This window comes from Apteryx mantelli, chromosome 15 (genome assembly GCF_036417845.1).
Source record: "Apteryx mantelli isolate bAptMan1 chromosome 15, bAptMan1.hap1, whole genome shotgun sequence".
NCBI lineage: Eukaryota > Metazoa > Chordata > Aves > Apterygiformes > Apterygidae > Apteryx > Apteryx mantelli.
Window position 1 is genome coordinate 7,527,764 of NC_089992.1, and position 21,023 is coordinate 7,548,786.

A 21,023-nucleotide genomic window follows, 5' to 3' on the forward strand; every position below is an offset into this window, starting at 1 on the left:
CCTCCATCACCTAGGTTTTAGTTAGCACAGCTGCATTATTTCTTGAGTGAGTGCGGTTCTTAAAACAGTATATGTGGCAGAGCTGTACTTCTTACAACTAGATGGGCAAGTGCTCCGGTTTATTTATTTTTCTTTTCCACTTATGCATTTCTGAGATGAGCTGGAAAAAACTTAAGGGTGGTTTCTACATAAACAGACAATATTTATGGAAAGTGCTAAGCTTTCACTTGGGGAGGACAAGTCATAACACGCACACTTATATGATTGCCTTGTAACACTGAAAACAGAGCAGGAAGCTTCATGCCATCTATCTTTATGCAATTAAAGTTTCAAGGTTCAAAGCCAAATCACACTTTATCATCAATGGAAGGAAGCAGGTTCCCTGTGTGCAATCCAGAGCAAAGCTTCAGCTCCCAAATGCCCTTTGAAGGAGCCCTTTCTCTCTCCAAGGGGTATGGGGGGAATCCACAGTGATTATTCCCCTTGCCTAGAAGGGGTCAGTACTACCATGGCCCTCACTGCCCTTTACCTTCCTTGTTTTGCACTAGTATACACAACTGAATGAAAAATCAAATGACAAGAAACAGGAGAAAGGGAGCTGGACCACGTGGCATGTTGCTGTGTTTAAGTTTTCTCCAGCAGGCAGCTTGAAGCTCTCTGTAGTTCACTTCAGTGCTTAGAAAAACTAAAATGTACTTAGTAGATGGAAAAGGCAGTAAAATGTGACTGTGAGTGAACAGAGTTATGGCAAATAAACGTTCAAAATATCCTTTATGGAGGTCTTTTATTTTATCAGAGAATTAGATAAAAAAAGATAATAATTTGTCATTCTAACCTCCATTAATCAGAAAAGGTGGGTAGGGAGGAGAACTGGGAATTAAATTATTTTAAGCATCTCTGAAGGAGGATAAATAACCTGATGGGGAAGTGGAAGAGTGACAACAAAAAGTGAATCTGACTTGTCTGAACTCCCCATCACAAGCAGAGTGGAAAATAATAAGCAACAGAAAAGTTGGGAAATTATATCCATCTGTAGATCTACATTCATACTTCAGTTTTAATCATCAAAAATATTACTGAAAACATTAAATAATTTATTTTACAAGCTTTCCACGTTGACAATGCCCCTCAAACAACGGGAAACTACTTTTCTGCAAGATAAAATAAAACAAAGGGACACCACTCAAAACCCTCTCCCTAGAAACTTACGTTTTTTTCATTTGTTTCTGGCCTCTTCTTTTTGGGCTCTCATTTTCAGATTCACTACTTGCCTTCAATTGAAAAGAAAGAAAAAAAAAATCAGGTTGTAGGCATCACTCTGGATTGTCTCCTCAAGGAAGCGGCTGCAACGCATGCACACGGTCTGAGCTCGGGAACAGCCCGGCAGCTCTTTCCCTGCAATGCTGGAACGATGCTTTAGTGCAACCAAGCCGCGAGAGCGGCCAGCGAGCGGCTGCAGGGCTAATGCGACTGCTCTCTAGCGTGAAAAAAGGTAACTCAACAGAAAGGCTGAAAAGCTCTTGTACGACATCTGTACTGGAGTCACTGAGCTTGGCTATGACCCACACATCTCAGCACCGACCTCTGGTAGCAGGCAGATGCCGCCGCAGTGGTGGCACCGGCCAGGCAGGCATTTTGCCCTCTCTCCAGTGCATGCAATGCCCCAGGGATTACAAAACCACAGGGTGAATTTGACCCACCAAACCTTGCACACTCGGGTCCTGGGGCTCAGCCGCTCCTAACTCGCCCTGCAATGTAAGCTGAGTATTATTTCTGCATTACCCTTGAGAATAAGGCAGCGTGACTTTGTGCTTTTTGGATATTCAGTACTTTCACACTTTCTGGAACTACTGTAAGGCTAAGGCTCAGCTATGTTACAAGGCTTCTAACTGAAAGTGCAGGGGCAGAATGCATTTTCATGAATACCCATACTTGCCATTTCAATATGATTCCTGCAATATTTGGGGGTTTTTTTAGGCTTGGTTCCTGTGATTGCAGAAGGCCTAGCTTCTGCAGTCACACAAATGCATTGTAATCTCTGTTTTCATTAGAGAAACTTCTCATAAGGAAGGGAATTTTTATAAAAAGACATTACTCTTTTCACAAGAGTGTCCTTGCTTTCCTGTTTTCTCCTCCCCCAGCAAAAATAACTGATGAATTCGTTTAGAATTGTGTTCTGCTGTTTTCGCTCCTGTTAATCCTCCAACCTCCATAAATCAAGTCCCTCTGGCTAAATATATCTAGAGATATTTGAACTACTTGCTGTAGTATTTTAAATGTAGGTGTCATTAACTCCTAGAGGTTGAGATAGCTAAAAAATCTTGGAGACAATCTCTTTTTTATAAAAACTAGTCAGTCATGAAAACAGGTCATCACAGATATAACACTCCTACACGAACAGATGATTTCTGATATACTTGCCATAGAAAACACAGATCAGCAGGAAGAAAGCCAAAGAAGCCAACATGAGATTTCTAAAATAGCATTAGAATGATAGAAGTAGCCCCAAAGACTGCTTGCTCTATGCATCTTGCTCATTTGAAATCTTCTGTTTAATATGGCTTCTTGCTGAAGTATTCAGAAAGCCACCAAAAGTGACCCTAGCTTTAGCTCTGAGACTGTGTCCATCATTCACACACTGGTACTTCGGTTTGCGCCTCCGGCACATCCACCCATCTTCCTCAAAACACCTAACAAAACTTACAGCCTAGAGCTGTTAATACAAGAATTTAGTGTAATGGTGTAAGCTGCAGTGTTAACGAGAAAAACCCAGGCACTGGAGAGAGAGCCCCTACACTTTATTTTTTCCTGTATCCTTTATTTCCATTTCCCAGCTTCCCTTTCACCAATGGAAATTCCCTTCTTGCTTCTGTCAGTGTTTCCATTAAAATAAGTTGAAGTACTGGATGCCATGTTAGACCAAAATCTTTGCTGAATCTCACTGTGTTTCGGTGTCAGATTTACATGTGGCACAATAGCACCTTTTGTACTGTACCTTATTGTGAATGTGTGTTCATGTACCTATTTTTCTGCATTCTTAGACCAAGTGTCCAGGAAGCAAACGCCTGGCTAAAAATTTTGAGAGTCCCACCTTTACATCATAAGAGAAGCCTCCCATAGATTTTAGTTTTAAATAGCAACATTTAACAGCCTTCAATTTTCTTTTCATCTTTTAATCTCTTATCCACTTTCTGTAGCATGCTGCTTTGCCACTCAAATTTTGGAATATTTTTCAAGAGCTATTCCTCAATATTCATTTACTTTTAGCTGTCTTTTGGCAAATCATGAGTAATGAGAGATGGATTTTTCTTCTGCTCTGCATCAGAGAAGATCAGATTCGGAGAAAACCAAATATGACCTTTGGTACTTCCTGAAACTCTGACATCACCTCTTTGCCAAAATCCTGCTTTCTGGGATTCTAGTGTTCACCTTCCTGACCCATCTTACTCTTCTTGCTCAGTCACTGTTTCTGCATAGCTGATGTTCTCTTTTAATGTCTAATCATCTTTTCCTCGTTCTTTCTGCCTTGAAAAAATTAACTTGTGATTCCATCTCAGCTGCCTTCAGTTGTGTTTTTCAAAGACACCGTTGTGTCTTTTGGCCGCATGTCAAGCCCAGCTCTATCTCCTCTGACACAGCCAGTCCCCGGCTTGAGTCATCTGCCTGCCTTGTGCTCCCACATCCTCCTGCCTGGATGCCGGGAATGCTGCAGCTGCGGCGTTGCGCATATGAGCCTGGTGACTCAGCCTCTGTCCTCGCCTACCGCGCACTCGCTTCTCCTCACTGACTCCTTCTGGCATCCTGACCTCGGGCTGCCAGGCTCCAGCCCCGGGTGAAAAGCTGCTTCCTACCATTTTACACAAAAATAATAATAATAATAAAAAAAAAAGGCATAAGCACATATTAGCAACCTCTTAATTCTGCTTAAGTCCACATTTCAGGACGCAGCTGCAGAACGCTCCGCTGACTTGCTCAAATCAGCCCCAGGGTGGTATTTGCACCTCCACCCTTGCGGAGCTTGTGCTTTTAACACCCCTTTATCAGCATAAACCCACAAGCTCTGGCTGATGGTGAATTCCTCAGTTAAGGAAATAATGATGATAACCAGAGGCTGAGAGCATGCCAGGTCCAGAGCTGCTGCAAGCAGGCGAGGCCCTACCACAGGTCTGGTCTACCCTGCAGCCTGCCACGGTCATGAGGAAGCACTCTGGCTGGGACAGCACGTGCACCTTATATTTTAATAGTGTCATCTCACCGCATGACATGAACTGAGCTGACAAAAACTGTCTCCAGTCTCCACCCAGGGGTTTTGCCAGCTCAGTGACAAGAGGTCAGCTGAACATTTTCCACTCTTGGAGCCTGTACAACAACGCTGGCAAAACTGCAGCACAGAGCAGGGCTCGGACGGCACCTCTGGGGGTGCTTCAGCTGCCTGAACAGCCAAGAGAGAGATGACTTTCCTTCCGCAGTTCCCACTTCCCCTACTAAACCTCCTGGGCTGCGCCCGTTAAGAGGTGCACCACAAGTATGCCCAGCTTATCCCTGCGCCACTCTTCCGGCTAGACTAGGAACTGGCCTTTCATGATTCATTTCCCACACCTTCAGCTGAAGGGATTAGTCTTCCCCTCCCTGTCTGATTCCTTCTGCCATCTAATTTATTCTTTCTCTCTCCTAGCATTTAAAGAGGACACACTTTTACTAGATTAATTATGATGTATTTTGCCATGGACCAACGCCATACAAAACATAACAATGCTGTGTATGTAGCAGCCGGCTGAGAAACACAGAGCATCAGCTTTAAAACTCTGGTCCTACAGCTTGTCCAAAGGTGTTCTCCCTGCCAGCCCAGGGCAGGGGAACGGAGACTCAGGCAGTGTGGCATGGTCCAGATGGGCCTCTTGCACTCACACTGCATGCTAGGAGAGAGAAAAACTCGCTAAAACAGAGCCAAGACTGTATTTCAGACTAAGGACAAAATAAGGATTTGTTCATTTCAGGCTTAACAGAGGCCAAAGTCTAATGTCAGCACCGAGAAATAGTGAACGTCCCTGAATTGTTTTCCTGTTTCTTTAGCTCTGAGAGCCCTCTGGTTTTGGTGAGGGTGCTGTTTTGAATTGTTCCAGAAATGCTGGAGAATCTTAGCTCACCAGGTTAGTTTTCTTATGTCTTCTCTCCCCTGGTGATACTGAAAGTGACTGAACTTTCAGCAAAGATGTGAGAAAGAGCATTAATAAAAATGCAAATGTGCAGAACTTTTTTTTTTGCCCATAATAAACCCAAATGTGTTCTGTGAGCACCTCTGGCACTTGACACGTGGCCTTTCTTTCATAGAAGAGATGCACTTTGCAATTTCTTACTTATTCCAACCACAAACCATTCTTTTTATGGCAAAAAGATTATGTCTGCTTTGTGCACATTTATTTCTTGACTGCGTCAGAATATTCTGAAAGGCACCTGCTCTGAATATCTCACTTCCCCTTACTAAAACCTGAAGCTGATTAACTAACTGCAAAGAGAAGGCAAGGGCAAGTACTGTTTTTACTGAAAACTCACATGTGTTCCAGTTCCTGGAGACAGCTCTGGTCTTCTGAAAAACTCTTTACCCGTATGCAAAACTGCACTTTCACTTCCCCATCTCCTAGCCCACACCTCAGCATTGATTAGAAATTTTCACAGTCTCTGATTACTGTTCAGAGACTTACACAACACACCCGATGGCCTCAGTGCAGTTCCCAGAAGGCAATCATTTCCAACACAAATACAACCCTGCCTAAACCAGAGGTCTCAACAGACTCCCCAAAAACAAACCACCACCGCCTACACACACACAGACGATCTCCCCTGATCAGAGCAAGTCAGAGGGCAGCACGTGGGGAGGTTTGAAACACTGCAACCTGGGTAACTCTCGCTCTGAGGCTGCAACGCCGCCTGAGCAATGTTTTTCACTAATACCGCAGGGAAGGGAATTATTAGGGAAGAAGGCAGTTAAAAGCTCCTAGACACTGTGCTGGAAGTCCCAAACGGCAAGCGACAAGAGCACGCCACTGAGCCACTGATGGCAGGCTTAACTCTGAAAGGTAAAAAGCCCTCTTAGGAGTGCCCAGCACCATGAATTCCTGCCAACTTCAGCAGGCACAAGGAGCGCTCAGCACCACGCAGAATCGAGCTATGCTAATTCCTCCCCTGAGCATTTAGGTCTTCTAAAATCAAGACTTTCCGTCTCCTGCTCTTTGTGAGGCCCCAGCACTGTGCTCCTGACACGTCACACCCTCCACCAGACTCTGCTGCAGATGGGAGTTGCCCTACAGGGATCGGTCAGTGCTGCGCTGGGGGCAAAGAGGGAAAGGGGACCAATTTTGTCAGAGACGTTATTTTTGGCTTTGCTTTACATGATGGTGGAATTGGGTTTGTTCAAAGGATTTTTTTTTTTGTTTTTTACAATATTTTGTGGTATAGCAAAGTTTTTACATCTCGGATTTTTTTTTTTTTTTTACTTTATCGTACCTTAAGTAGTAGGAAATGAAGATATTGAAAAAGAAAACAACATTTGCAAAACCACGTAATATTGTAAAACAAAAAAAGACGGGACTTACCTGAGCCCCCTACAGGGCACTCGGGTCTGCAGCGGAGGTCTGTGGTGGGTGTGACATCGCCAGCACAGTGCATGCTGGGGCATCGCACAGAGAGGCGGCCAGCGAGTCTGGGCTTTGCCGAACTTGAAAAGGAAAACAAAAGCTAAGTCAATGATGTGCTACAAGCCCCTTCCTAACCTGCTGCTATGCGGGACATCCAGCACAGGAGTCTGGGACGGGGGACCTGGGTGGTGGTGCTGCAGGTGACGCAAGTCTAAGCGATAAAGCACCGGAGCCAGGAGCCGGAAACTGGGATTCTGCTCCTGGATTTGCCGCGTGACTCTGACCAAGTCAGGTCCAGATTTACAAACCTGTGTGCGCAACTGTCAGACATCCAAACGCGTGTTTCAGCACCAAAGAACAAATAGCCGGATCTTCAGGGAGCACCACTGGGCTCCAGCTCCTCTGAAAATCTGGCTACTTATTTTCAGATTCCCAGCTGCACATTTTTGTGCCTACCTTTAAATCCCAAGCTGCAAAAACTAAGCCCCTCTCTAGTTTATTTCCCCTCCTCTACAACTATTTAACCTTCCTGAAGGTCTGCAGATGAAAAGTTTTATGCACAAAGTCTGTAAGATGTAAATGAAGGTAGCTAATCCCTAAACTTTCAGAAAAAAGTTCTGATAAATAGAATAATTTAAAGGTTTATCTGCCAGGTTCTAACAACTGTCACATTCAATTGAAGCATAAAATACTCCCAATATTCAACCAAAGAAAAGTGACGGTTCATAAAGCTGAACGCACAGGCAAATGCATTTATCACTGTGATCCATTCTGGGATGGACAGCAATGACTGTTTTATTGTTGTGAGGTGTTTCTGGGAAGTTTCCTTTATTCCTGGTTGGATTCATGTTGGTGTTTTTACACAGACTCGTTCTCTCCAGTAGGTGTTTCTACAGCAGAGCATGACTTGCATTAAGCCCCATTCCAGCAATCAGATCAGTGCATGCAGATCTTATAGCCCACGCAGGGTCCCACTGACTCCAGAGGTCTCAGCCAAGTGGATCCAGCTGCGGGACTGGGACCTTAGTTGTGAGCTTCAACATCTGTGAACCAGGCTAGAACTCAGCATTTACAAGGAGATGCAGATGACAACTGCCTTTGTTTTTTTGGGTGCTTTTGTTTGTTTTTATATGTTCAGTAATCCCTCATCCTTTTTTTTTTTTTCTTACCTCATCTTTTATATTAAATCGCGATGGTTCTTGTCTGCTTCGGTTTGACCTCCTAACCCCATAAACATCAGGATATTCTTCCCACATCTGCAAAATAAACAGACCATCAGAAGGCCTGCTTCACCCCAATTATTTCTGTCATTTTAGAGAGGTTTGATGGTGAGTTTCTGAAAAATCAATGTAGAACCATTACAGACTTTTGGTAACAGTGACCAGTAGGTGGACACTTAAGAAACCTGACTGAGAAGGATTATGATTATTTTGGACTATTTGGTAATGCTTTAAAGCAGCATGTTTCATCTCAGCATTATCTTTATACTAGTCCATCTTTTTCCCAAGCTACGAAATACTTTCCAGCTCATTTAGGCTGAAGGACAGGGTATTGAAATACCCAATCTCTGCAGGCAACAGTTAAGTGCAGAAGTTAAGGAGGCAACACGCTGCACACGGAAAGAACGGACCCACCAACACGAAAGGACGATCCACTGTCATCAACAGCTTCCACCCTGATCTCTTTCCTTAGGGAAAACTCCACCAGCCACCCAAAGAGCGCAGTGACATATAGTCACTAACAGCAACTTCAAAAGTGCTAAAGTTCAGGCAAGTCTGTACCCCAGCTTGAATGATAAATGGGCCCAGGGGGCAGAGGCAGGAGCCAGGAATCCCCTCCAGCCTGTGATCATGGGGGCAGCTGGATTTCTGATTGCCTGGGGGAAGGAAGGGAACTCCGTTACCCTCACGCTGCAGCGCAGCACTTGCGATACAGCCTCTCCTGCAACCCACTCCACAGCTTTAATTTGGCTCCCCAGCGCCAGTCCCTTTTTTGCAATATCCTGTGGACACAGGGCACCTTGCACATCACTGCCCCACTGATGCCTCCTGCCACCCCAGGCACCCTGTACTCCGGCGAGGCAAGGCGGTGTGGCTGCCGGTTCTTCTCCTGAATGCACTGATGCGAATGCGGTTTGGCAGCGCAGTACATGTGGACGTGCAGAGCCGGTTACTGGGAACGGTTGTGCTCTGAGAACCATGTTTGCTGTAACCAGGCCTATAATAGTTTAACACAACGGGTACAAAAACATGCATCTGTTCTCTCTGGATGGACAGGAGGAGAAGGAGGAGACAAGAACTGATGACCTGAGGGATATGAATGCAGAGCTGTGTTGGTGGCACAGGACATCAGCAGCTCTACAGGGCAAATATGAACCACTGACATGTCTCTCGGACATCCACATCGACAATCCCTCTGCTTCGTCCCTCCGGAGAGTTTATCCTCTACAGATTTCTAAACCTATTCATTCCCCTTCTGCTTCCCCCTCCCTCCAGTCCCCAAGTGTCTCTGCAAACCACTGGCAGGAAAAGGAAATCAAAACACACTGCACATATAGCAGTGATTTGAGGTTGAAAGCATGATGAATGCAAGGCTGCAGTCTACATTTTTTCTGCTACCTTTAAAGGTGTAATGAGATAACATTACAATGGACAGATTCCTGAAGCGTATATCTGTTGGGCATGCGAGTACAGACAAATAAATTCAGAGCTTGTTTATACCCCACCCCATCAAAGAAAACAAACCTAAATGTTCTCCAAACCATTTGAAGGACTTTTTTCATCTTTTAAATGGCATGGGTTTTGGATGAGGGACTGACTCCCCTGACAAATCTGAATAGCACCTAACACAAATTAACCTCATCTTTATGGGTGTATCTGGACAGAAATATAATATAAACAATATAATAATTAATTGCATTGGTTATTCAAGAGGAGCAGGTATCGACATGCCTAAGTGGTTAGACCTTGTTAAGGAAAACACCTAATAACAGGGAAATTAAGGGAGAGAGAGGCTTTCTTATTAGAGGGTGTGCTGACCTTTCCGTGCTCCATTCACGCTAATTATCATCCTGTGTATGGATGCATTCCCTCACAGGATGATTTTAATCTTTGTTGTCAGGGACGTGCTCTTAGAAGCCCACAGAGGAAGAGACAACTTCCTTCAGTCCCCACTTACTAACAATAAAACAGAAATTTGAATGTTGCATTACCACAACTCCCTGACAAATGCATCTTTCCTTGCTGGCCTGAACATGGGAGATTTAGCATGATCTGAGCAGGCAGCCTAAAGATTTCTACGGGGGAGAACTATAGTTGCTAGTAACAAAACCCTTCGTTTTGCCTTGCAGATATCTGCGGAACCTAGGCTTAAACCACTGCTCTTCTCAGTCTTAACATATATAGCAACATTCTCAAAAAACCCACTCATGAACAAGCTGCAAACCACAGCTAAGACAACCAGGATTGTTACACACCACAAACAAAACATAACTGACCTAACCTGATTTTCCCCCCTCCACCTAAATTCAGTTCACCAAGTTCCTATCTACAGATGGGCATTTGGGCTCTTCTTTCTCGCTCTGCGCTGCACTGTGTCACTCAGGTGCCTCCATCCCTCGAGCAAAGCAGGTAACCAAGGCTCAGCTTCTGCTCTGGGAGGTGCAACACCAAACGAGAGGACACCACACATATCTGACAGCTACAATCCTTTTTCCTCCCATAACAATATGCGGAGGGCGAACCAAGCTATGTGGGAGAGGGGCTGCTAAAGGGTGACTAGGGGAAAAAAAAACACAACTAAGAATCACTGTTCTGGATATTAATAATAAAAGTTAAATCACTTTTTCTTCTTTTGGAAGCAACGGGCAGTGATGGAAACAAACCAAACTGACCTGATTCCTAGACATGCATTTTCTTGATTATATTCCATGAGGAAGCTTTACTACTCCAAAGGGAGAGGACAGACAGGAGAGACAAGTGGAAAGACGGAAGGAGAGGGTGAGGGTGAAATGACAAGGCCATTTACTGGTGACAGAGAGGCACCTGCCTCTCAGTCGCACCAGCTGGCCACATCACTACCTATCTAGCACTCAAAGGGCTGTCAGGTCAGCAAACACACACGAGCTCCTGCTCGCAAAATCACACCAACAGGGCACTGCACTCACGGACCAAAGGGCCAAGGAGCAACTCAGGGAAGCCAGAGCAGGAGGCTCTTGGTCCGTGTGCATTCACAAGGCCAGCAAAATGGTAACGAAGTCGAAAATGGTTTTATTAACTTTTTTTTTTTTTTCCTCCTTCTGTTAACCTGCCTTTTCTTGTGGGCAGAGGGGTAAGTAGCACACGGCTATGCAGAGCGGCAGGGGCAATACCTTTTTAACATCTGCTATCCTTTCCTTCTTAGAGGCCGGTTTTTCTTTGGTTTCAGGAGGGGTCTGCTGGGATTTGGAACCCGTTGATTCACTTTCGGATTCAGACTGACTTTCGGAGGACTCCGAGCTGCTGTTTGACTCGCTGCCCTGCTCGCTGCCCTGCTCACTTTCAGACTGGCTCGCAGAGTCAGAGCCAGAGGCTTCTTCGGATGCCGAGTGACTGATGGTAGAGAGAGAAGAGATTACATTTTAACTGTACTGCCACAGCTTTGACATATGCAGCGAGCAAACCTGAGTCGCACTCAAGCTACAATGGTAGGTTTGGAATAACCTACATGGAAGCGTTAACCACACGGCCCAACGCAGATACCCTGCACTGTCGTATCGAAGCAGATGCAATTCCCTCCCAGGACAGGACAAGTGTTTACTGCACAGGAGAGAGCACAGGCTCCACATCTGCTTCTCCTGCTCATCAACCAGAACAAAAGGAGGGCTGGTACCATAAAGAGCAGTATTAACAGCACCACCAGCACAGGTCCTCCTGGGAGGAGCTGTCTTGCTTAATGCAAGAACGAACAACATACGTTGGGGCTGAAGCGCCCAGAGACTCTCCCCGTCACAGTAAGGGCGAGCAGTCGCTCCGGTGTAGCTGTCCACTACCTGGAGAGGACTATAGCCGGTGGTTCAAAAAATCCAGCATCCCATTTTGGAAAGAGGCCAGCACCAAATACCGTATGTATAATGGTACATATTGGTAAACATCACATTTCTTGCAGGAGTGAATTCAGCAGCACAACAGCAGAAAGGAGCTTTACAGGTACACAGCTGAGGGAGTTTCTGTTTAAATAATTACACCAATGCTGTGAAGACTGCATTTCTTACAGTGTGCAGTAACAGGAGAGTTGAACGTCAAATAGGTATTTTTTTTTTTATTGTTGATGTTCATCGTATTTACATTAAAATAGGTTAATATACAGAATATTTACATACTCAAATGCAAGCTTCTCAGCAAAACAAACAAAGGGAAGCCAAACTGTTTTAGAAACGACTGATTCTCTTAGGTGGCCAGAATACTCCAGTTACCTTTAACCAGTCTCTCCAACAGCACATACTCTTTTTCCATTTAAAACCCAAGTAAAATGGAAAACTCATTACAACATACAACCTGCAAGCTAGTAAGGAAAATGGAAGGTAGCATTACAAATGCCAGTGTCACATAAACTAAAAAGGAGTGCAGCAATAATGAGACTGTAAACGTCTTGAACAAGGAGCATTTCTTTTCAAGTGAGATCTTGATCTGCAGCTAGATGCTTTCATATTAAGAATATCTTCCAAATATAACATGAAAAGAAGAGTCAGAAAAACTTCACAGAAGGAAAGCAGATTTTTAATATTTTGCCTTTTATACAACCACGAGAGTAACAAAATGCAAAGGCTCTACTCAGATTTCACACTTCAAAAAAAAAATACAAAGAAAAAAGTAAAAGCATGAATATAATTACATAAAGAAAAAATGCAGCAATCAATGTATGTAATGTAGGCATCTCTGGTACAGTCAAGTAGTATGTGTAAATACACCCACGTGCAAATAGGACTAATGTACGCTCCCAGATAAAAATTCTTAAGTTCCTTTAAAATCTAAAAGGGCTTTCCTGCAGCAGCAAATGCCCCGGGAGGGAGGGCCTCAGCGGAGCCGGTCCCTGCCTTCCCGCAGAGCCGCGGGAGGGAGCGCGCGGCTGCGCTTTCCCACGGAGCGGGCAGAGGGCAGCAGCCGAGCGCGGGAGCCTGATCCAGAAATCCCTGAGCGCGGGGCTCGCAGCCAAGCTCCCAGCCGCCATTTCACAGCAACCTCTCTTCCACCATCTTACGGCTCCATTGCTGTGGAGGCTGCTGCTGTGTGTGTTTGCAAGTCCTAAAATGGAAGAGCTTAGTATTTGCAGGGAGGGGGAGAACAGCCGTGAGTTAAAATTTCAAAACCTGAAGCAACAGAAGCGATGCCTTTTCAGTAAAGAGTTGAGGATGAGTTGTCACTGATGCTTGCTGTTTTTCATTGCCCTGGTTTGTTTTCAAAAGACACAGAGGTATCATATTGCTCTCTCCTAGGAGAACTGGAAAATCAGGTTAAACTACCATTGTTGCAGGCCTTCTGGTATCTGATGTTTGATCCACTCTTAACCATATAAGCCGAAGACACAGTCCAGTGCACGGCGCTGCATCCCGTCACTCCAGCTGCGCCGCACCCTCTTCCAGGCTTCCACTTCCTCTCCATTTGCTATCATTCGAGCTCCCACTCCTCGTGCTTGTCCACCAAGGCCCTTCGCAGACTTACTCTGCTCTCTACTCACTACCAGCTTTGCTATGCTTTCTGCCAGCATCAGCAGTGTTTCGTCCACCTCTCCCACAGAGAGGCCTCTCTTGATGCTTCCTCATTGAATATCCACGAATCTGCTGACATTTGCTCTCAAAGTGCCACTCAACCACATCATTTTGCAACTGAGTCTACTTAAAATAAGTGTTGAAACTTCTTTGTCGGGGAATTTTCAAACTTCTCTGGGTTTTTGAAGAACACTGAAGGATTTTTATTAGGAAACATTGCCACAACATTCAAGGAAACTATACTTCCATAGCTCTTGGGGACCCCATTTCCACAGAAAGCAGGACAGCTTCCACACCATGCCCTGGAGGCTCCCCTAAACCACCTGCCTTCCCATGGCATATCAGGATGAGGACCTGACCTTCATGAAAGTATGGGAACCGGAGACATCCAGCCTTCTACTATCACGATGCAAAGTGGCAACATCAGGCTTTGGTTGAATTACGTTGGTGTCTCATGTTCCAAAAGCTGAAGTTCTCCACCAGGGACACGCAAAAGAAGAAAATACTTTTTCTTCAAGCAGCTTTATTAGCAATAGCTGGAAGAAATTATAACAACACAGGCTAGACTGAGGCCAGACAGTATTGGCAGTATTTGTTTAAAGGCTGAACAGTAATTATTGGTCTCTGCCCACTCTGGAGCTCTTTGTTTCTCACAGCCCTAAGCTTTATTACAGTCTTTCTACACATGAATATCCATTATTCATAGGTATTATTCACAGCCTATCTGGGTACCACCATTACTCTTTTTCCTAGACGTGAATTATGTCATCTGAAAATAAGATGATTCCTCTAGTGACAGATCACACATACATCTGCATGTACAGGTATATATGCGCTTGCCCTGTTAGGGAAAGAAACACAGATAGGAAATGGTATGTCCTTTTGAAGGCTGTTACAAATTCCTTTTGTTAAAACCTTAGAAATCCTGTTATCAAGACAAAAACGTATGTACTTGCCTTTAATTCTGTATTGAAATGCAGAATGAAAAAAAGAATTAAAAAGCATAATTCCACAAAAGGTCCTTTCTAAATATCACTAAGACAATCAGTAAGTCTTTCTACCTACCAGTAAGGTAGAAAGGATTAGCAATGTTATACACCAAATCAATCCTTACCATTGTATGTAACCAGAGATTTAATCCCTTTCTAAGCCTATTTTTGAAATATGCCCTGCTTTAATGACCCTAAGTTAATATCTAAAAAAGACCTACTTTCAACTAAGCTTTAAGCTAGCATGTCTCAAAATCACCGTTCAACCAACCCAACACCCTCCAGATTCAGTAGAGAAAAACACCTACGAACATCAACAAGACTACAGTCGGACCTTTGGTAACTCCCTTATTAAAGTGAGAAACTCCTATAAAAATTCAGATCCACTAAGACTCAGCAAAACATGTTCCCATTGTTTCTAAGACGTACTTCAGGCTATAATTCTGTTTTAATTAAGAAGCAGCTCCTGACTTGAGGGGAAAAAAAGAAATTACCAAGAAGGAAACATTCCTTCCAAGAAATAACTAGCTGAATCGCAGTGATAAGACCCTTTACAATCAGGCATCTAAGTTTACAAGGCAATTACAGCATGCCTGAAGCCTCTTGCATTAGCATTTAATATTTCACATCTGAGTAGTATGATTTCATTTTAGAAGGGATCTTCCACACTAACATTAACAAAACATTTTATAAGCTCTTAACAAGCAAGCACAAACAGTAGTTATGTTTTCAGGAGACGCCAGAGAAGCTGGAGTCCCTCAGAAAATGACCAGAAATACGTTTCTGGAATTAAGAGCTGACAAAGGAATGGCTCTTACTGAGAGCGTTCTGCTTGAAACTTGACAAGTTTGGCTTTTGATGGCCAGATCTCGATTTCGGCCAGAATAGAATAAGGGAGTATTAATGGCCCAAGATCTTCCTACAAGCCAAGCCCAATCCAGCTTTAAAAACCATTACTAATGCGCCACACCATTTTGAATCCAAGCAGCAATGCTCTGCTGGGCTTTGCAACCTTAGCTTGAATTCCCCATCGTTGGAACAACCCCCAGGGCAGACTCAAAATGGTCTTTGGTGTAGACTCCTAGAGCTGGACAGTATCTGAATCCAAGTTTACTGTTCCCCTCAGGCAAATATACACTTAACCTTTAGGCATGGCAGACAAAGCTTCACATATCCTGCAGAAAACTGATGCCCAGCTGTCCAACTGCATCTCAGCTTGCTGCCACCAAAAGGCAAAAAGCAGGTACCTGGCAGGCACCTGGGCCTGCTCTCAACCATCCTGCCTCCACAACCCATGTTCGCAGTACACACCTTCTGCTGGCTCCAGCACTCTCTGGACTCCTCCACAAGCCACTTTAACTTACTAATACATCAGCAGAAAAGCCCAGAAAAACTGCAGAACTGCTGTCACTGACAGGGTCAAAAAACCTGCTGCAGACTGAGGAGCCTTTCCTGCTGCGTGGCAACCTTTGGCAGAAGCACAGGGACACCTGCTAGCCGCAATAACGTTTTAAAATTGCAGGTAAATCCACCAGATTTACTACTCATTTGTAATTACGATTTCATTACTGACCAAGAGTGCAGCAGTGGGCAGCTGAGTTGACACTGCCTGAAGTGAAAAGGACAGTTCATTTTATCCAGAAATAAATGTTTCAGACCAGACATATCTGCCAGAGCCAGCTCTAGCAGTAAAAGAGGTTTCTCATCCCCCACAGCTCTCCAGCAAGGGCTACCAGCCTCACCCATCCGCCAGCGGCACCATTCACGGAAGTGGCCCTAGATTTACTTCAAAGCAAGGATCAGCTAAGCCAGTGCAGAGCACCAATTTAAAACTATTCAATCAGATTTATGTTCCCAAAGTAACCTACACATGAACTGTTCTGCAAGTAAAGGGGCAGTGAGGAACCAGAGGATGCTAACCCAGTGACCCAGCTGGATCCCATGCAGCTTTAATATTTCATTTGAAGTAAGTCTGGTGTATCTATAAATGTGGTGTTTCCTATTACATACAAATACATATGCAATGTATTTACTGAAAATAAACAAACACCATCAGTTAACGCTGACACATGCAGTTAAGACATACAGTAGCAATGAAAAACCTCCAAACCATGAAAACCTCACCTCTAAGCTAAACAAGCAACTGAAAGGAACAGTAGACTCATTCTGACTACAGATCATTCGATGAAAAAGGGGTAATACACAGACAACACAGGAATGAGAACTTCATAGGAGCTTCTGAGCTTGTACGAGAGCTAAGTGAATGGTACAAACCGTGATACTGAAGACAATTTCATTCCCAGTTTTCAGAGCTTCCTACTTTATACTGAAAGTCTATTAGAAAGAGTAATTGGTGCTTGCCAGTTTCCTAAGGCAAATATTTTCTTGGTGGTAAGAGCTGAGAAGGTAAGTTAACAAAAGAGCTTTCCCTAGCTTATTTCTTGTAAGCAAAATGGAAATGGAGGAAGGGAGAGGAGTAAAAAAAGTTCCTGCTCTTCTACCCAGCAGTACCTTTACACTCTATGCGTTTCTAGCTCTGCATCAATGAGCTGGTTCAAAATAGGAATTTAAGAAACTAGAACATGCTAGACGCTGACAGACTCTTCATGCAGTTTAGAAGCAAGTCTCAAACTCTGAATATGCAGAGCATCATTTGGCCAAATGCGGGCTGGCTGACAAGGGGCACAAACGGTCCCCAAGATTACAAGGTCGCTCCTACCAGATATCCAACATGCCCTTCGAAGGACAGAGATTAAAAGGGGGAGGCATAGGTAGAAAAATATTTCCCCAACCTCATTTTCTGTGATAGGTAACTTTTTTCCCCTGAAATCGGCAGATGAAGAGAGAGTTACCATGGAGAACATACGTGTTTTCCACCTAAGATTGCAAACCCTGCTTGCAAATTGTGTGTGTTAATTACATTTATACAGCAATAGAAACAGTAGGGCCATGGTGCTACTGTAACAACTAAGGGATTAGGCACTCAGCAGGTATCCTATCTAAATAACCATCTGAACTGGTCTGTGCCAGCCCCAAGCCAAACTCAAAGGACTGGGAGGGGAGGAGGTAGAGAGAAATTTTCACATATATTCTGGCCAACACCACTACTGTCTCCAGCACAGAATTCCTAAATTCCAAAGGCAGAGCAATTCCTGAGCACATAGTGAGCTAAATATATCCTTCACCGCTCTGCTGCAGCTCTGTCAGTGTAAAGCAACACTGGACTATCTTGAATGACAAGCATTTTCCAAGTTTTTTTTTTCCACTACAAAGACACCACACTACACTTGCATAATAAAGCAAAACTAGCAGTTCATTCAAGATTGGGAGAGCGGGCTCTCTCGCTCTCTGATCTTTGAGCCAGAGGCTGAAAATGCCTGGGATATTTAGTGGGAGAAGAAGAAGAAGAAAAAAAAAATCCTGCACAGTGACAAAAGGAGTCAAAACCTGTCTGCTTGATTAAGGAGTGCCATTGAGAAGCTCCAAAGGCAGCATCCTTTCCCTTCCCTCCCAGTGAAAGGAAAGCACAATTGCAGTTCTCAGGACTTTGAAAAGGACACATCTCTCTCTCCCCAGGAATGCGGCCATGTGTTACAACACTTTACATTCACCAACCGCTGCAGGACGATCAGGCTTGCTCCTGCGGCTGTTCCCACTCAGGCAGCACCCACTGCTGAGAACATCCTAATAACCGCATAATGAAAGGAGCATGTCCGCACTTTGGAGCGGAATAGCATGCACATTTCCGTAAGGCTGAGATAACGGGGCAGGGATTAATTCACCATGCCCCTCATTCATTCTAACTACAGCCCCTGCTTTGTCAGATGGAAGGACAGCCAGGCTACAGCTCAATGGCCAGCACAAAGGGAACTCTGTACACAGTCAGCACCAGATTTTTTTTGTAACGAACAAGTAGATGCTTCGGGCGGGACTGGATTGCACTCATGAGCTAGGTTTAGATTAGTAAGGAAAGAGTTTTTCCCCCTCTTTTAATGTTTGCAAACTTCCTTTGAGACTTAACGGTTTAACTAAAGAAACGTGGTAACACAAAAATTTGAGACCTACAATCATTAACAAAACATGAAGATGCAGAAATTCCTTCCTGCTTCCAAATTACCTGAAGTTCAGAAGAAGGCAAATTGACCTGGCCAGAGGATTTTATGCCAAGCGACTGTTAAAACCTGTTTTTAAACAATAGATCTAAGACTGATCATTAAGCCTTCATTCTACAGACATCACATTGCATTCAAAGCTCTGCAGCTGGCATCAGCTCTGTAGTTCCTCCCCAGGAAAGAGTCTAAATGGTTTCTGTAATTAATATATTAGCAATTATATTAAGCCATCTATACCTAGCAATAAAACCTGTGAGAAACCCAAATAATTACAGCTTAACATTCTTTAAGGAGCTAGGTGAGTTGGAATGAGCATATTCTTCACATTACAACAGACCTGTTTATGGCTGGGGTAAAGGTTCATGAGCAATGAAGTGCTCAGTATCACTGCAATGAAGTATTCAGCACTTGGCAAAAATACTTCACAGAAGCCCTGCCAAGATGAAACCCCATGTGAGAAGTTACCAGCACAACACCAGAAGGGAATTGGAGATTTATTTTTTTTTTTAACCTTAGAAGCAAAGACCAGAACACACATGCTATAATGTGGATGATCTCAACCCACAGGTAAGTATTAAAGTAAGTCATATATTGAAAATTATAATTTAGCAGCAGCACTGCACAAGCAGCGATGTAATAAAAGCTACTGCACATTTGGAAAGACTCAGCCACATTTTGCTGATTATAGCTAGATCCTAAAGGCACTCCCTGCTCCAAGAAAAGGGGACTTTAACAGCATGACAGATTTACAAAAGCTTCACTGAAAGTCACTAAAGACATGAGTTTTTCATCTAGTCTTTTTTGGTGTCAACTCAAGGATCCTTTAGAGAATTTAAAGGCAGACTTTACAAGTACACCACCACCTGTGGAAAGAGTATCTTCAAATGGCATTTCAGCACACATCTTTTAATGAAAACAGCAGAAAAGCCTCGGACAGACACCATGTCAGCAGGCCAGTACATCCTTTGCTAGAAGGCTGCTTATACCTGATCATGTCCCTAATCCGAGCTATTCTCCCCTCCCCCAGTTGCTGTTCTGCTTGTGTTTATTCTCCTTGAAGGAAAAAATAATACAGCAGAGACTCTTTCTTCATCCATTATTACCACTTTCCTGAGCTGGATTTCAGCTACTGGCAACAGGAGATTTGGAAGTGTTCCTTGATCTCCAAAACTTGACAGCCTAATTCAACAGCGCAATTCCTATCAGGACTGCTTTGTCTACAACGAAGTGGAACACTAAAGTATAGTGGGTATATACACATCTCCAGATGTATCAGAAGATGCAGCAATAGCCTAGGTTGCCATATTCTCCCAGACTACATTTGCTTTAGCTGTCTCAATTTCAAGAGAAGCAAGGCCATAGCATCAGGAGCTTCAGTTCAGACACTGCAAGCCAGTTCTTAATCCCAGGTGCTTAATCACATGGCTAGTTACACTGCATCTGCTATCAGCACCCTAATCTGCTCCTTAAAACTAGCAGTAATAGGCCTGCATAAACAGACACGCTGTTGCAAAAATCCCTCCTAAACAGACTCACGATTTAGTAAACTCTTAACCATATGAATAGCCTTCAGAGAGCAGAAGAGAAACACGGAAGCAACAGGGTTGGGACCTACTTTTTCCCCTATACTGAGCTTGAAAGATCAGCATTTAGCATCCAGTACCTTCCTTGCCCTCCCCCCAAGCACTCTCAAAGCTCACTTCAGCTTGAAGTTAATAGTAGAGATGTTTGCTTTAATGCAAGTTTCTTGGACCTATGTGGTTATTCTAGACCAAATGCTGAAAGCCACACTGCTCCAAAGACTCACATATGTGAGGCCCAGTGCTCTCCCAAGTGCTGTGCTCTACATCCTGCTAAAATCAGCTAGGATACGACCTCTGTCTCAGTGCAACACCAAACTCTCTCCCGGAACTGCAGGAGGATTTGGCTTCAGCTCATATAGGAAATGGGGGAAGGCTCCGATAAGGACAACTGTTGCCCTCACTGTACAGCAGGTGAAACAGCAACCCAACAGAAAGCGGAACGCCAGCTCTAATCTACAATCTCAGCCACGTCAATTTGTCTTGGCTGAAGGCAGTAATAAATTTAGGCAAGAGTGCTGTGGGAGTATGCGTGCACGCATGCGTACAGAAGTACAACAATATCCAGGCAAAAGCATACTTTCAGCCACCATGACAAACAGAAGCATTTTTGCTGGGTTACAGAATTACCCAGGTGAGCTCTTTATTCCCATTTTCCCATTTTTATTCAGCAAAACACAGTCATGCGTTTAGAGAACACAAAGAACTTGATTAATTAGCATAAAATTTAATTAAAAAGACACAGTCCAGCAGAGTTTAAAAACCTCAGCAAATCTAGCTTCTTGAGGTTGGTTAGCTCCCGTTTCCCCCCCCCCCTTTTTTTTTTATAGTATTGTATACATTGCATACATTTCTGGCAGCAATCGCAAAACAGGAAAACAGAGAAGTTTGAAGTCTCAGAATTGTGTATTTGTAATTAGACATGACATTTCCTTAGAAAGGGTAATGTGAAACAGCAATAA

General features: G+C 43.9%; 1 protein-coding gene across 4 annotated transcripts in view; it reads right to left on the bottom strand.

The window, feature by feature from the left end:
- CHD2 (chromodomain helicase DNA binding protein 2) overlaps positions 1–21,023 on the bottom strand; it is a 61,777-nt gene that overhangs the window by 35,254 nt on the left and 5,500 nt on the right. For 2 of the 4 annotated variants that reach the window (XM_067305590.1, XM_067305589.1), the window contains exons 3-5: positions 11,005–11,224; positions 7,805–7,891; positions 1,210–1,271 (exon numbers count right to left, since the gene is read on the bottom strand). In XM_067305590.1, coding sequence (XP_067161691.1) covers positions 1,210–1,271; positions 7,805–7,891; positions 11,005–11,224 — 369 coding nt within the window. Of the gene's footprint in view, positions 1–1,209; positions 1,272–7,804; positions 7,892–8,654; positions 8,667–11,004; positions 11,225–21,023 lie in introns of those variants that run through there. The other 2 variants (XM_067305592.1, XM_067305591.1) reach the window with 2 other exon arrangements.